Consider the following 16,204-nt stretch of genomic DNA (forward strand, 5'->3'; position numbering starts at 1 on the left):
TAAATGTTCATGGAAATTAGTAGATTTATGTATATGTATACTTCAAAACCTGAATAATAATTACAATTCATTTCTCTTTAATAGAACCTTATGAATTGGTAAAAGTAAACAATCCTTATGCTGAAGAAATGATTCTAAGTAGTGGTTTACAGCCATTCACAACTTACTCTGTCAAAGTTCAAACAGAAACTTTGTATGGCTTGTTAAGTGAATTCAGTTATACAGAACTTGCCACTACTGAAATGGGAAGTGAGTATATTTTTTACTGTTATTGGATGTTTAATATTTAATCAAGTTTCTCTAATTTTGCTATCTTCTCCATAGAAGGACAGGTAAGTAAATGCTATGCTGTGATAAAAGTTTTCTGTGTTAAAGTAATAGTTGATGCTACGTGTAGCATGGTTGTTCCAGATTAACAGTTACCACTATTTTAATGCCTACTTCCTAAATTATAATGTACTGTAGTTAGAAGATTTATCATGAATGGTGCACTTGTATGCCATTCTTGTTAAGTCAATAAAGTAAATATATATTTATGTCTAACCAGTAATATAGTTTGGGGTTTTATATAACTCATAACACTGTAAAGATCTAGTTTATAACCATTAACAAAGTACAGGTGTGTTGTGTAACCAATGTATACTCATTTATAAATATATTAAGCTTTTATGATCATTTAAGAAAAATGTTTTTTTTCCAATCTATAATAATCTGTAAAAAACATAAAATATTTTTAACATACTTAAGTTATAATAAGCACTAAACTACGAAATATTTATTTCATAACTTTTAATTTTATTTTTTGATAAAAGAAAACTGACAAACCAACATGTATGTTAAAATACACTTACGAAACAAAAAAAAACATAACCTATTTAAATTACTATTGAAAATCACTTTCAAGATTATATATTATGGCTGTAATTTTCTATTTCAAAATGAATTTTAACTTTTTTTGCAGCACCAACTGAACCTTTAAACCTTCATGGGACAACTAACTCCACAGCTATAAGTCTCAGTTGGAAAAGACCAGAACGACCAAATGGCATCTTAGACCATTACATTGTATGGCTTAATGAACATACCATAAAGGTTGATCACTGTATGGAAAGTTGGTTCTGCTCTATTGTTCTAGATGAAAATATAAAGAGTTTTACCAATTATTCAGTTAGTGTTCAGGCTTGTAATAAAAATTTATGTTCCAAGAATTCCAGCATCTTCTATGCTATGATTGACATAAGAGGTGAGTTAAAGACATTAACACTTGCATATTTGTTATAGAACTCCTTGCCTAGCTTTAAGTTTTATTTGAATGTTTTAATGCTTTCAGCTTCTCTTCCCTGGGTTATTTTCTACAAGTGATATAAAAAGCATAAGAACCAAGGGCATGAGAAGAGATTTAATAACTAGCCTTTTGTTGTGATGTCAAATGACACCTACAACAGTTTAAGTTATAAAGTCACTAAAATAATGACTTTATTTTATAATACACATGTTGAAAAATGGAAAGTTATGTTCTTGAGTTTTTGATTCCAGCATAATTTCTATTGTACTTCATTTCTTCGTTCAGGATCTGTGGAATATATTTTAGGGTTAGATCTACTCAGATATGTTTCCCTTACTTGTGTTTTTTTTCTGTACTTTCTATGTGCTTTTTTTATTTCTTGTACACTTTCGTAAGATGTATTTTGAAAATTTTGATATGTAGACAATTATTGTGCACCTTTATCATGTTAATGTTTTTCATGATCTACTCAACTGATTTTTAGATCAAATCAAACCTAGGGATTCTTACTCCAGTTACAGTCATGTGAAAAGTTAGGACACCATATGAAAGTCTGTGTATTTTTGTAACATTTCTGAATATATGGATATTTAATCTCAATTTTGAAAATACTCAGAGATTATAGGAATATACCTAAACAATTAAAACTGAAGAAAAGACTTTTCAAGATCTTCTGTAAATGTAATTCTGCAAAAATGCATATTCTTACTAAGGAAAAAGTTAGGATGCACCCACATTTATTCCCACTTAAAATGGCTCCATTCACACACAGGTGCATCACACCAGGTGCACATGATTAGAAGATCGTTACTCAGTATTTTGAATGAGATTTTCCCCATTTAAACCTCAAACATTTAGTTTGGTGTGCTACTGACTGTTGAAGTGAGAGCAAAAGAGCAGTCTGAGGCCTTCAGAAAGAAAATTGTAGCAGCTTATGAGTCTGGTAAGGGATTTAAAAAGATCTCAAAAGATTTTGAAATTAGCCATTCCACTGTCCGAAAAATAGTCAAAAAATGGAGGGCCTTCAAAACAACTGATAACATTCCCAAGTCTGGTTGTCCAAGCAAGTTCACCCTGAGAGCAGACTGCAAGATGCTAAAAGAGGTCTCCAAACACCCTAACATGTCATCACAGGACCTACAGCAGGCTTTGGCTACTGTTGATGGGAAAGTGCATGCCTCTACAATCAGAAAGAGACTGCACAAGTTTAACTTGCATGGGAGGTGTGCAAGGAGGAAACCTTTGCTCTCTATAGAAACATCAAGGCCAGACTGAAGTTTGTCAGAGAGAATGTAGACAAAGACCAGGACTTCTGGAATAATGTTCTTTGGACAGATGAGTCCAAAATTGAATTATTTGAACACCATAACAGAGGACATGTTTGACGTAAACCAAATACAGCATTCCAGGAAAAGAACCTCATACCAACTGTGAAGCATGGAGGTGGAAGTGTCATGGTTTGGGGCTGCTTTGCTGCAGCAGGACCTGGACAGTCCACAATCATAGAATCCACCATGAATTCTACTGTGTATCAGAGGGTGCTTGAGGATCATGTGAGACTATCTGTATGAAAATTAAAGCTGAAGCAGAACTGGACCCTGCAACATGACAATGACCCAAAACATACCAGTAAATCCACCAAGGACTGGCTGAAAACTAAGAAATGGAGAGTCCTGGAATGGCTGAGTCAAATCCCAGATCTTAATCTCATTGAGATGCTGTGGGGTGACTTGAAATGGGCTGTACATGCAAGAAACCCCTCAAACATCTCATAGCTGAAAGAATTCTGCATTGAGGAGTGGGCAAACTTTCTTCAGACCGATGTCAGAGACTGGTAGATGGCTACAAGAAGCATCTCACTGCAGTTATTTCAGCTAAAGGGGATAACACTAGCTATTAGGGGGTAGGGTGTCCTAACTTTTTCGTCAATTAGAATATGCATTTTTGTAGAATTATATTTTCAGAAGATCTTGAAAAGTCTTTTCTTCAGTTTGAATTGTTTAGTTATATCCCTATAATCTCTCAGTATTGTTGAAATTGAGATTAAATATCTATATATCCAAAAATGTTACAAAAATACACAGGCTTTCATAGGGTGTCCTAACTTTTTTTGCATGAGTGTATGCATCTTGACTGAAGACAGCAGTCACTGTTATATACTTATATTTTACTTAGGACATCTTTGCTTGCACTATTAAGCTTCAAATGTGGATGTAATGTTTTAATTCAAGTAACTTTTATAGCTATGATGTAATGTTACAAAAGAATAATCAGCTGTTAATTTTATTATTTCACCATCTATTCTTGAGTCAATACTTAAATATCTGAGAATTCTTATTCCAAATAACCCTTTTTGTGGAGGAGAATGTTATATTTATCCCCTTATGAATACAGGTGTATTGTTTTTCCCATTGTGGGTGCAAACAGAATAATTTAAACATATTAACTGTTTTTGGTACAAAGGTCGAGTGTCTCCTAAAGTGCATATGATTAAATTTTAGTGACTGGTTCACAAGTTAAGCTACATTAAACTTGAAGTCAAGCACCCATATAACTCAAGTTTTCTCTTGATTTTGATCAAATTTCATACAATGAGTGATGGTTACACAAGGAGCAATTAACATTTGGTGTTTTCATTCAAAAAGCATGCAATAGTAGCAATGAAGATCAACTGCTTTCATCATAATGTTAGCAGATTGAGATTTTGATAAATGAACAAAACTTCCAAATAAATTCAGATACACAGAAGGAAAGATCTTTACACTTAAATCTGTATTTTGAGAATGAGGAAATACACTATGTAACACAAATTGTGTTCCTGGATGGTACGTGTTATTTCTTAATTGCTTATGTTGTATAAGTTCAGAAAATGACCATTATTCCTCTCCAACTTTGCTTTTGTGACCTGGATAATGAAATTTACAAATTAACCTATTTTCTATGTAAAAACAGGCAAATTTGCACATTTTTATTTACATAAGTTCTGAATAAAACAACACATGAATCAAGATTTACATGTATTTATACTAAAGTCATACAAAAATGTTTAGAAGTGAGTAGTTTTTTGAGATTTGCAACTGCTGTGTAAATCTTTCATGTATCAACCCACAAATATAGTCTCCCATCATGTTTTCGTGATACACCCCAGGTCACAAAAGCAAAGTTTGAAGAGAAAAATAGGTCTTTTTCCATTTACTTTAGGCATAAACAATTGGGAAATAACACTTTCTGCCCAGGAACAAGAAAAAGTAAAAATTTTGTTACATAGTTTTATTTGTTATGCATTTTAGATTGGTTACTGTAAAAATTTAAAACATTGTGGGAAGACGTGTGTACTGTGATTGTCTTTCTAGTGTTGTACAATATAACCACTGTTTGTAATTACCTCTTATTACCATCTGCTGTTGTACTTGAATCATTTCATGGTTAAGGGAAATAATTAATGTTAATTTTTGTGAATAAAATTAAAAGAAAAAAATTGTAACAAATATACATACCAAAATGAAGGCTGTAATGAATATGGTTTCAAGAAAACCATGAACCAGGAAAAAAAAGGAAATGTGCTGTATTTGTTTGTTTACAACAAACAAACTTGTAACAAATCCACATGAAGTAGCAATTGGCAGTTTAAAAACAAAAACATTTCTAAACAAAGTTCAGTATATTGTTCAATAACTATGGACTATTTTCTGTACTGGTGAAAGTACCTGGCTTTTCTGGGGCTATTAGGTTGACTTGTTTTAGGTGACTATGTCTGTATGTGTATTCTGAATCCATTTTATTCTAAAAGTATAACCTGTGTACTTTTGTTGCATCTTCATAGGATGTGGCCTGTTTATAAGGATAACATTCTCTCTGTCATGTTCTCCAATTTTAAACTTAAGCAGTAAAAATAAAGAACAAACCATTTTAATTTACAGATCCTCTAAATTAGAAAACAAGACTTTTTTTTATCAATTTTCTAGAGCATACTTCTCATTTTATAGTTTCATTGCATAGCCTCTCAACAACAGTATTAGATTAGTTTTATTGCTAAGAAACCCTATATAAAAGTCATTGTTGGAATGCATTTTTACCAAAATGTACTGACCTTTCTATATATTAGAAGTTGTTATTATAAGGAACCCCTTCTTTCTGTGTGTTTTTTTGCTAGTTTGTTTCAGAAAAAGGTGCACACATGCACATGGACAAGTAATAATACTTAGGTGCATCCACTCAAGGTACACTTAGTATGGATGTAAAATTTCAGGATTATAGTTTCTTTCCTGTTGGTATTATGGCAGTTTTACATACAGACCTCTTCACACACACACACACGCTTCTGTTGTTATAGATGAACCCTAAAATTTGTAAGGAATGGTTACTTTAGTGCCTGCACAATGTTAAAATGAACGTATTGATATCCCTAAAATATCCGTCTGAAAGTGAATTAAGACTTAATAGACAGTATGCCTTATAACTGATGGTTTTTTTTTTTAAATAAACAACATAATGGTGAAGAATTACATCATGAAGTTTAAGTTATTGGATTGGAATCTGTGTAAAGTTACATTGAAAATCTTATGAACTTAACCACAGCATTATTGATGTAATCATTACTGTTAATTCAATTTTTTTTTTACATAATGGAAAAGATAAGTCATGTCAGTGAAGAACTGAAGAGTTTATTGAATGAAATGTTAAAAAGTGTTTAAGTTCTCATTGTTTCATATCAATGTATTGTGCATTGTGTATGTTTTGTTTGATAATATAAATTATATATTCATGTAAAGTTTAGTATATTATTATTATGTAGCAGTAACAAATCTCTAAATTTGGGTATCATACATTTTTACATGCAATTTACTGTAAATTTTGTAATAACTTAACCTCTAAACAAAACAATGGACAGACTACATTTATTATTTGCTACTTCATGTTTGCGATGGCTCTAAATAATGAAGAATGTACAGAAATATCCCTGAAGCTTCATTATAACTGTACTTGACTGTATTTCATTTTAAGCAACTTTCATGAGAATATTGAAGAACACAACTATAGGTGTAAATCTTTAAAAGATTAATTTTTTATATATATTTTTATTTTTTTCTTTATTAAAATTAAGAAGAATAAAAAGAGGTTACTGACAAAAGTGTCAAATTAAATTTTACTGTATTTGAACAGCTAGTTTCACATGTTTAAGTAGTTATTTCAATACCATGTCTTTACTTACAGCACCTGGAATGATGAATGAACCAGTAATAGAAATCTTGAACACATCAACTGTGTATTTGCGTTGGGTACCTCCAGATGAACCTAATGGTCCAATTGATCTGTATATATTATATGTTAGCACAGGAAATACCACAGATACAGGAAACAAAGTGTATAATATCTCAAACATTTCTGGTTCTGAGACTTCTACCTATTTCTGGCCAGATTGTGGGGAATCTGATAGTAGTAAAGTATTTACTTTTAGAATTCAAGCAGTCAACATTAAGAACCAGAGCTTACTCAAGAGCCCCCTCAGTAATGAAATAGAATCCAGACTGTGTGGACCAAAGGGTAATACATTTTTTTCAGTGTATTCACCTCATTTAATTACTTGTTGATTTTAAAATTTGAATACATTTTTTTCCATTCTACCATGGGAGTTGCAAATCTCATTGTTATTTGCTACCTTTAGAATACTTTTTTATCATGTTATTTAATCTAATTAAGTTCACTGACCTAACTTTTATATAAATGCTGGAACTGAAGTAAATTTTTTTCATTAGATAAACTGCTATTTTTCAAAAACATTTTTTTAAATAAAAACTTGTATAAAATTTAGCAGAAACTATAGAAAATTACTTTCAGCCAAAATAGCCAGTAACAAAACACACCATGATGAAGTAATTTTCAGTTTAGTGGCAATGTGAAAATAAATTTTGTAAATGTCAAAATTGATCTACTATTTTTCAGCCACAAGAAATATCATAAGTACCAAGCATAACCAGGTGGTTAAGACACTGAACTTGTAAACTAAGGTTTGCAGGTTTGAATCCCTGTCACACCAAACATGCTCACCCTTTCAGCTGTGGGAGTGTTATAATGTGACAGTCAATCCCACTATTCATTGGTAAAAGAGCAGCCCAAGAGTTGGTGGTGGGTGGTGATGACTAGCTGCCTTCCTTCTAGTCTTACACTGCTAAATTAGGGATGGCTACTGCATATAGCCCTCGAGTAGCTTTGAGTGGAATTAAAAAAACACACAAAATCACACAGCCCAAATAAAAACATATATTTCAATTTTATTGGTAAATTTTATTTTATAAATAAAAAAAGTCAGTTACAGGAACAAGGTATATAGTTGTGTCAATTTTAAATTCTAAGCCTCTAAAATCTACTTTACTAGAGTTAAGACGAACTGCTAATTAAAATGTTATGCAATTTTGTAATGTGTTTGATTATAGAAATGTACCTATGGACTGTGTTGCAATACCATAAGTTAGGTTACCATTCTGACAGAAAGTAGTAACAAAAACACTGAACAATGATTGCATATTGAACAAACATAAAAGTATTTAAAATAATAACAAGGTTTGATATACAAGTAATATTTTCAGTGTAAATCATATTAAATAATAACTCACACTGTAATTTCCCAAATACAAAATGGAAGTGGCATATTTATATATTGATGCACTATTTTAATGAGGTCATTATATGGATTATAGTGCTGTACAAAGGTTACAAGACATTTATGGTTATGCTTACTTGCAAAAGCTTAAAATATTTGTATGTCTCTCTTGCAAATTCAAGCAACAAATTTCATAGTGTCATCATCTGGTGGCTGCAGATGTTAAAAACATTCTCATTATCTATTTCGTGCCTCTGTAAGAAATGCATCGTATGTCCCAGTTCTTAACCTGTTTTATGATAGTTCAGGTTAGATCATTTTCCTTCACATGATTAGTTCTGGTCAAATGAAATTGCATTTTATTGTATTGCAAAAGCAAAAAGACATTGATGCATTTAATAATCATGTACTTAAGGTATTACATTTATAAATGGAAACTTAAATGATTCACACAATTGCTCTTGTTATGATACAGTAAGCTTATATTGACCATCACTTTCTACATACTGTAATTTATGTTCAACAGTTGTTTAAAAACATTATCTGTGATTTATCAGATACATTTAATAACTATTTTTGACTTGCCATCTTCTTTGTTTGCTTTTTTTTTTATTTTGTGCTGCTAATAACAAACACTGAACATTGAGATTTAGTAAGTGATAAAGTGAGACCAACTGGAGAAATAAACTTAATTAGGTTATTGGTATTTCAAAGCCAGTGATTTACTTAACTGTAGACTTGCTTTGTTTTATTACCTTTTGGTATTTGTTCAAGCAATACTATAATAACAAATTATACAAATATTTCTGTTATACATTAAACAAACCTTACTAGCTTACATGGTTTCACACCACAAACTATTCATTTTAATTGACTGATTAAGTTTTATATTGAATTAAAATAAAATAAATTGTAACATAAATTAAAAAAAGTTAAAGAAGTCACTAATTTGTTAAAATTTTGGGTTTCTTCTATTGTGTTGTATATTCAGCAGAAATAAAAGTGAAGTGATTCATCTGAACTAAAAGCGATAAGGGAAGAAACTGTTTGATCAAATTATGTGTATAAACAGTACCAAAAAAATAAAGTATTGAGAATAAGTTACTTGTAAGAATCAGTTAATACTGAACTTCTAATATGACATGAAAATATCAAATCTCCATTGAGTAAATTAATGTTGTCTAAAATTAAACCAAATAACAGTCCTTTTTAAAACATTTTCAGTGATTTGCCCAGAAAATCACTTGCACTTTGCTTATAAAAAATTTGCAGTTGCTTGTGATGAAACACTCAGTTTTATCTTTAGTTGATACCTTGTAACTGTGAATGCCACTATTCTTAACATCAGATATATGAGAGTTTTTAGTCTCTCTCATTTTACCAGAATGGAAACGTGAAGTAAAGCTTATTTCACAGATGTTAAGATTTTTTATTTGAGATATTTACAAATATAGAACAGTTATTTAATCTGTTTCCAAAGATTCTGAATACATATGGTTTAAAAAAGGTATAAGAGGAGTTTATAAGTAAAAGTACTAGAAGTTGATTTTACTTCCTAACAGCTTTTGGCATCTTGAATGAAACATCCACCAGGATGTATGTAATAATGGCTGCATTTTGTTGGTGTATAGTGTAAAAGATGAACAGTACATTTTTAAATACAAGAGTTTGATCTCTTTTTTTTAAATGTTAAATATTTTAATATCAAATTCCATTACACATGTTTATTTCAGGACCTGAAGCAATATTGGTAATTGGTATAGTAGGTGGTAGCTGTCTTGGCCTTATTTTGTTGGTGTTCGTGTTGTATGCTGTAGTGAGATGGTGAGAATCAATTGTCTATCATATGATTAAATATATCATTTCAGAAAATCGAGTAAAGTTATGTAAATGAGTTTCCAGAATGTATAAAATATTAATATGTATTTAATGTTAAATATGACTTGTATTTAAACATTTCAAGGTTTAATACATGACAGATGGAGATCTTTTATTTACTGAGATTTTATTTAAACATTTCATGTAGGATGAAGAAGAAGGTTGACTGGATGAATAAGATTAAAGTCCAGTTACCTAGTGGACTGGATGCACCACACCCGGTAGGCTACTGTTACCCATTTCAAGTAAATACAAGTGTTAATAAAAACATTATAAAAGGCAGAAGTACTCAATATAGTACATGCATTTGTACATATGACTGAACAATCAGTCATAGGTACATGGTACACACGCAGTTTTTAATACCATAAAACCAATAAAAACGTGTGTCTATTACAGAATAATTGCTGTATCTATACTACTTTCAGGAATATATTAAGAAGCTCCTAGAGCAAGGTGTAAAAATTATTTATTTTTTAATTATTAATTACTATTTGAAACCAATGAACTTAAATTTTAATTAATCAATAAAGTAGGTAGAATATGGTTACACTGGAAAAGTTTACTGTGAGCAAGAAAACTGAAATATTATAAGATAGAAGTAGGTTAAAATATGTGTTCCTTTAAATACAAAGCTGTTAAGAATACGTTAAAAATGTGATTTAGTTACAAATATGGGTATTTTGGGTTTGATCTCTAACAGATCCAGCACAATTAGCTTGAACTTTGCTCTTAACAACAGACAAACATTATTTCTACAATACTAAAGTGAGTTATTTGCACTGGATTGCAATACAAGTTATGTTCTTGAAAGTGCGTGTAATGTACAAATGATAGCTAAATTTTTCACTATACTTACTATGTGTTTGTACTTTATACATGTTAATCTTAAAGAATTTATTGCTGCTAATCCAATCCTTCTTTCTCAACAGAATACATTCAGTGACTGTCAGAAGCTTAAAAAGGGCCTGATCAGAAGTGACAGTTATCCTAACAAGAGTCCTATATTTGACCATATTGGTTTATTTTCTGATGTAGCTGGTTTTACAGAAAGACAAGGGTCACTAAATTCACACTGTAGCAGTTCTTCAACTGATGAGGTATATATGTGCGTGTGTGTCTTTGTATAGGAATGGCTTGTTTGTTTGTGGTTTTTTGTCTTGGAGTCAATTTTAAGATTATGCATTTTTGTAGAAAGCTGAAAATATAGCAGCATATTTAAAAAAAAAATAGTTTTAATCAAAAACATCTGATTAGTGCTCATATAATATAGTTTTTTAAATTTTAAGATAAGTAATAATATGTTTGTCTTCATTATTTACTGTCTTGCTTTTAGTCTCTTTCTCTCTCTGAGAAAATATATAAAGTGTTAAAGGTAGTATCATTTTTTCTCAGTTTCTTTTAGGAGCAGAAATGAGAATGTGTTTTTTATATTCAACTAAAAGTATGTTTAATATTTGTAGCTTCTGCAGAAGAAGACAGGGCTCTGTGACACATATAGAACAAAACACAAAAACAAGACTGACTTGACTTTGCAAGATGATCATGAAAGTATTATTAACCACACTCATCTCTCATCAGACTCTGGAACAGAAATTGATATCCTGCCACCCATTTCTCTCAGAAGAGATCCTTCTGAAGTAACTGACAAAATGCTCCTGTCTTGTTCTCAACCGAGTCTCCCTAATTCAGAAGAAATTCAGTATGCTGATAGTAGGGATTCAGGTTTGGATCATGATCATATTGATGATAAAAGAAAGGGGTTCCATCATTCCCAAAGTGGTGTTCAACAACCCTACAGCAGATTTAGTCAAGATACTGGGTACACTTCGTTTCCAAATCAAAACAGTAATTTAACTTTGAGCCGTCATCTTACTGTCAGTGAGCCCTCTGTTCATGGTGAGGAGGAAGAAGTTCAAGTTATCCCTTACTACTTAAGATTTGGTTTAGCCAAAAGTGTTGGAAATATCATTGAAGAGAACAGAAACCCACCACTTATCCTGGATGAAGATCATCCAGGTGCAGTAAGCTACTCTAAATTTGGTGTGATGCACCCTATGAATCAAGGCAGAGAAAGAAATCAAACAGCTAGTTTAGTTTCAGATTATTCTAAATCTTTCCCTGTTTCCCAAAGAAATCCCTGGAGCTATGCAAGTAGTCCAAACCAACCTGTATCTAAAGGCTATGTTAGTGTGACCCAGGTTAAAAACTTTACAGTTCCAAATGACATGGAAAAGCCTAATAACTCGGGTTTGTATTTAAAGTTTGGAGTTGACCCAGAAGTTCCAGAATCTTTTCCTGCTTCATCTGGCTATGTTTGTGTACAGAGTAACTTCAGCTCACAATCTCTACCAGAAATAGACAAAGGTACCAGATTTGGATTAGACATGGTACTTGAATTTGATGATAAATCTCCAAATCTAAAGATAACAGGAAATGATGAAAGTTTGCTCAAGCCAAGCACAAATTGTCTTGACTGTGAAACAACAGAATCAATCCCACCAGAGAATAGTAATGACAATGATATAAAGTCATCAACACCACTCTTGGATGAAGATAATCTCAGTAGTAAAAATAATATGGAACAATTAAGTGGTATCTTTTCAGCTGAAGGGTATATACAGTGTAATATTCCTCAGTACAGTGGAGTAAATGAACATGTTGAAGAGTTGGATTCAGAGACTCCAGATTGGATGAGAACACTTAATGAAACAACTAATACAGTTGGAACTTCTAATGTTCACGAGAAGAATTCTGACTATGTGCCACACTTCCATCCTCATCACTTACCAAGTGAGGTGCCTCTCAAGAACTTTTCTGATAATTCCAGAAATAATGGATATGTACCTTGGGGGGATTCTGTTAAAAATAAGTGTGATGAGAAAGATAACAGTACTGAATTAGTAGTTGGTGTAGATGATGGTATCAAAGAGACAACTACATTTTGTGATTTAATGATTTAAAAAACAATATTTGAATGAAAATGGTTTGAACATTTTGTGAGCATTTCCCATACTTGAATGCTTAATCATATGAAAAATTTCAACCACTGCATGGTTGAAGTTGAAAACCTACAGACTGCCAGGAACCACAAGGGTAACATTAATGATTGATACAAACAGTTTTTGTAACTTGCAGTAAGATAAAGTGTTCTCAAAGATATTATGCTTTACTACCATGTTCAACACTTCTAAGTGTTGACAGACTTTGGAGAAAGGCAGATTAATGTGTAGGTTGAGCAGATCTAATGTATTTAAATATAAGGTAATTTTATATGTGGTGTATAAAATATGGTTTCAATATATTTTGTTAGAATTATAGCTGTGAGAAAGTAATATTTTGTAAGAATTAAATGTGTAAGACATGTACAGTAATTCAAGTTGATGAATTGATAATTGTTTTAAGTTTTCGGATTACTTGCTATACATAGTAACTGATGAATAAAACTTATTAGCTCTTGTCTGAGCTATTTTTTTTATTTTGCTTGTCTTTGTAATATTATAATTAGTAAATATATTTATGCTTTCAAATTGCATGTTTTAACATAATCTTGTAGAGATAGTGCCAAAGGGGCTACTCACTACCACAGATTTAAGTTTGTGCATAATTTTAAAACTCAGTGTTTATTGAAGGTTTTAATTTATTTCTTTACAGAACAGGTTAGCAGAAAGCTTATTTGATAAAATGTCCAATGGATTGATCCCACATTGGAGAATTAATGTTGAATATGATACTAGTTTTTACAATGTGTATCTACAATGAAGCATGGCAGGTTTTTAGTAATACGTAAAAGTCTATCATACACAATCAGATGTGTCACAAAATTGGTTTTACTAAAGCTATGTCTGTGAATTGCCAGCATTAGTCTGGGTCATACAGTGACAAGTGTGAGTGCAAGGTGTGGTATTCATCTCAAGAATTAAAATATTTGCATGTTACATATTTTATTATAAATATTTGGTAACTCTAACATCAAATACTGAATACCATGTTGAATGGCACTCTGTAACAGGTTGTGGCTTGCACACTTTGACTCTCACTCATGAAAATGAATAATGGATATACTGTTTGTTATGCATTTATTAAATTGAAGAAAGAACAACCAAGGTATACAATATTTAGTTATACATTAATTTCTTTTTACAAAGAAAATAAAGTGAAAGCTACTTGGATTCTACTTTAAGGGACACACAGTAAAAATGAAGTTTCATTTGAAGAAGTATTGTCAAATGAGAAAAAAACGTTGAATTTTGATAACACTTTTTCCTGAAAAGTACAGAAATGATTGTTCTAATTACAAAGATTTTGAGATTGTAGGAAAAGAAGTGAGGATCAAATCATTGATTTGATTTGACTGGTTTTAGCCTTTTGTTTATCTTGGGCCTACTGCTTTTGGGGTAGTAATAATAAAGTGAATTCTCTTAGTTTGATATGACACTCTAATTTCAGTGTACAGAAGTTTACCAATGATAATATAATGTAACATTGTGAGTTGAAAGATGCATTACCTGTTTACTGTACAATTGAAGTCACAAAGATCTGATCAAACATTGTCTAGCATATAAACAACTCTTCTCAGTTTGTTTTCCTTAAGTGTATGTGAATTCCTCTAAATAAAGGAAATATGTTCCTGCAATAAGAATATTTGAATTTTCAACTAGCAGTGATGAGAACTCATTAAAGGGGGACATCCACTTATTTTGGGGTTTGTATATTTTATAATATAAATATATAAGTATGTTTATCTTTAATTAGCAACTTCAACCATGGATATTTAATGCAACAGTTTTTTTCCTATGTAAAATGTGATAATTTAAACTGAAGATTTTGTTTGCCTGTCCTCGAACATGATATAGTAGTGATTTTCTTTAATAAAAAAATTAAATAGAAAGTAAGGTGTTTTACTTTGAAGTTATATTTTCTTAAATCAACTAGATCTGTGTCACTGAACTATTTTGTAATGAATCTTTTTTTGTAAATAACTTTTTATATGTTCTTAAAGTGGTATTTTTAAAGTGCTTTATGCAATATAAAATAAGAAAATATGTTAACTCCATTTTTTGGTATAACTGGGGAAGGTGAAATAAATATTATTGAAAGTCTTGAATTTTTCAACTTGTAATTTCATAAGGTATGTCAGGTGGAAGATTATTGCTAATATTTGTTTCTTTACAGAACTGTGCCAGTGTAAATTATACTGAGCGTTTCCACAGAGGCCTTAAGTTTAATTAGAATGTTGTCACCACATTTTCTTTGTCAATGAATCATGGTACACTTCACCAGTTAACTTGACTGTTATTTCAAGTACAGTTTGTGCAATACTGTTTTGGGACAGAGTTATACATCTCATAGTTCAATGGCAAATGCATTAAAATTTCTTTACCTATAAACTTGTCTTGTTTCTTTACTAGTTATATGTTTATTTAGCTCATTGAATGCAAGTCAGACCGGTCAGTTGTTACTTTTAAAGCTGTGTAAAAAAATAAACAGGAGAGCTAAGTCATAAAAATGTTTTTGAGAACTTGTAGCCAATAAATAGCAGAAAGAGAGTCGTGGGCGTCTGAAGAGGGGTCACTTGCCACTCAAAAGAAAAAAAGGGAAACCTGATGATTCTTTCACTATTTATTCAGTGTACATATATGAACTTTTTATTCACTTCACAATTTAATACTACTTTACCTCTTTGAACAAATGTCTGTAGACACGCATGAGGAGAGTAATATGGATAAGATTTACGTGATTTTTAGATATTCCAACTGGTAAATAGTAGAAGCAATAATAAAATCTATGTACTGAATTAAATTTTGGAAACTATAACTAATCAACACCAATGCGAAAAATACGGGCAATCCAAGTGACCAGAAATGACTGTGGTAAATGAATGTTTATATCTACGACAAGTGACTTGAACAGAACAAACATCTTTTTACTGCTGTCATTATAAGTACTATTTGAATATAAGTTTGAAGTGAACGTACGTCATGTTTCTTAATGTTTTAGCCCAACGAACTTACTTCGCATGTAAATCCGTAGATTGTAGACACTTGTGCAACACGTTTTTCCGTAACATTCTTTACTAAAAAAATTTAAACAGTCATTATAGTATCCTTAAGTGCGAGGCTAACGAAACAGTCGTCAGATAATACAAAAAAATGTATTTTTATGTATTCTGTGTGTGATTAGAAGAGGAACTACGAGGTCTGTTAAAAAATACGCGGACTGTTTGAATTGCGCGGCTCCAGTTGGTTCCAGGGGAATCCGCTTGGTGTCGCTAGGTTCGCACAGATTAGCTGATTACGACGCCATTTCCCGATTGCAGATATCTTCATTTGTGTATTAGCTACGCGGTTTTAAGTGAAGTGCGATTTTTTCGTTTGGCGGATTTCAGAATGAATGACCTGAACGAACAACGACTTGCTGTGAAATTTTGTGTTAAACTT

The 16,204-nt window shown here is 31.4% G+C and overlaps 1 protein-coding gene across 17 annotated transcripts in view; it reads left to right on the forward strand.

Moving 5' to 3' along the window:
• The window catches only part of LOC143249623 (uncharacterized), a 70,363-nt gene extending 55,209 nt beyond the window's left edge, over positions 1 to 15,154 (forward strand). For all 17 annotated transcript variants that reach the window (XM_076499803.1, XM_076499793.1, XM_076499796.1 and 14 more), the window contains 7 exons: positions 85 to 249; positions 962 to 1,243; positions 6,500 to 6,829; positions 9,620 to 9,710; positions 9,913 to 9,985; positions 10,697 to 10,864; positions 11,228 to 15,154. In XM_076499803.1, coding sequence (XP_076355918.1) covers positions 85 to 249; positions 962 to 1,243; positions 6,500 to 6,829; positions 9,620 to 9,710; positions 9,913 to 9,985; positions 10,697 to 10,864; positions 11,228 to 12,727 — 2,609 coding nt within the window. In that variant the 3' untranslated portion in view covers positions 12,728 to 15,154. The remainder of the gene's footprint in view (positions 1 to 84; positions 250 to 961; positions 1,244 to 6,499; positions 6,830 to 9,619; positions 9,711 to 9,912; positions 9,986 to 10,696; positions 10,865 to 11,227) is intronic.
• The last annotated feature ends 1,050 nt before the right edge of the window (positions 15,155 to 16,204 follow it).

The sequence above is a fragment of the Tachypleus tridentatus genome, chromosome 4 (assembly GCF_004210375.1).
Source record: "Tachypleus tridentatus isolate NWPU-2018 chromosome 4, ASM421037v1, whole genome shotgun sequence".
Lineage (NCBI taxonomy): Eukaryota > Metazoa > Arthropoda > Merostomata > Xiphosura > Limulidae > Tachypleus > Tachypleus tridentatus.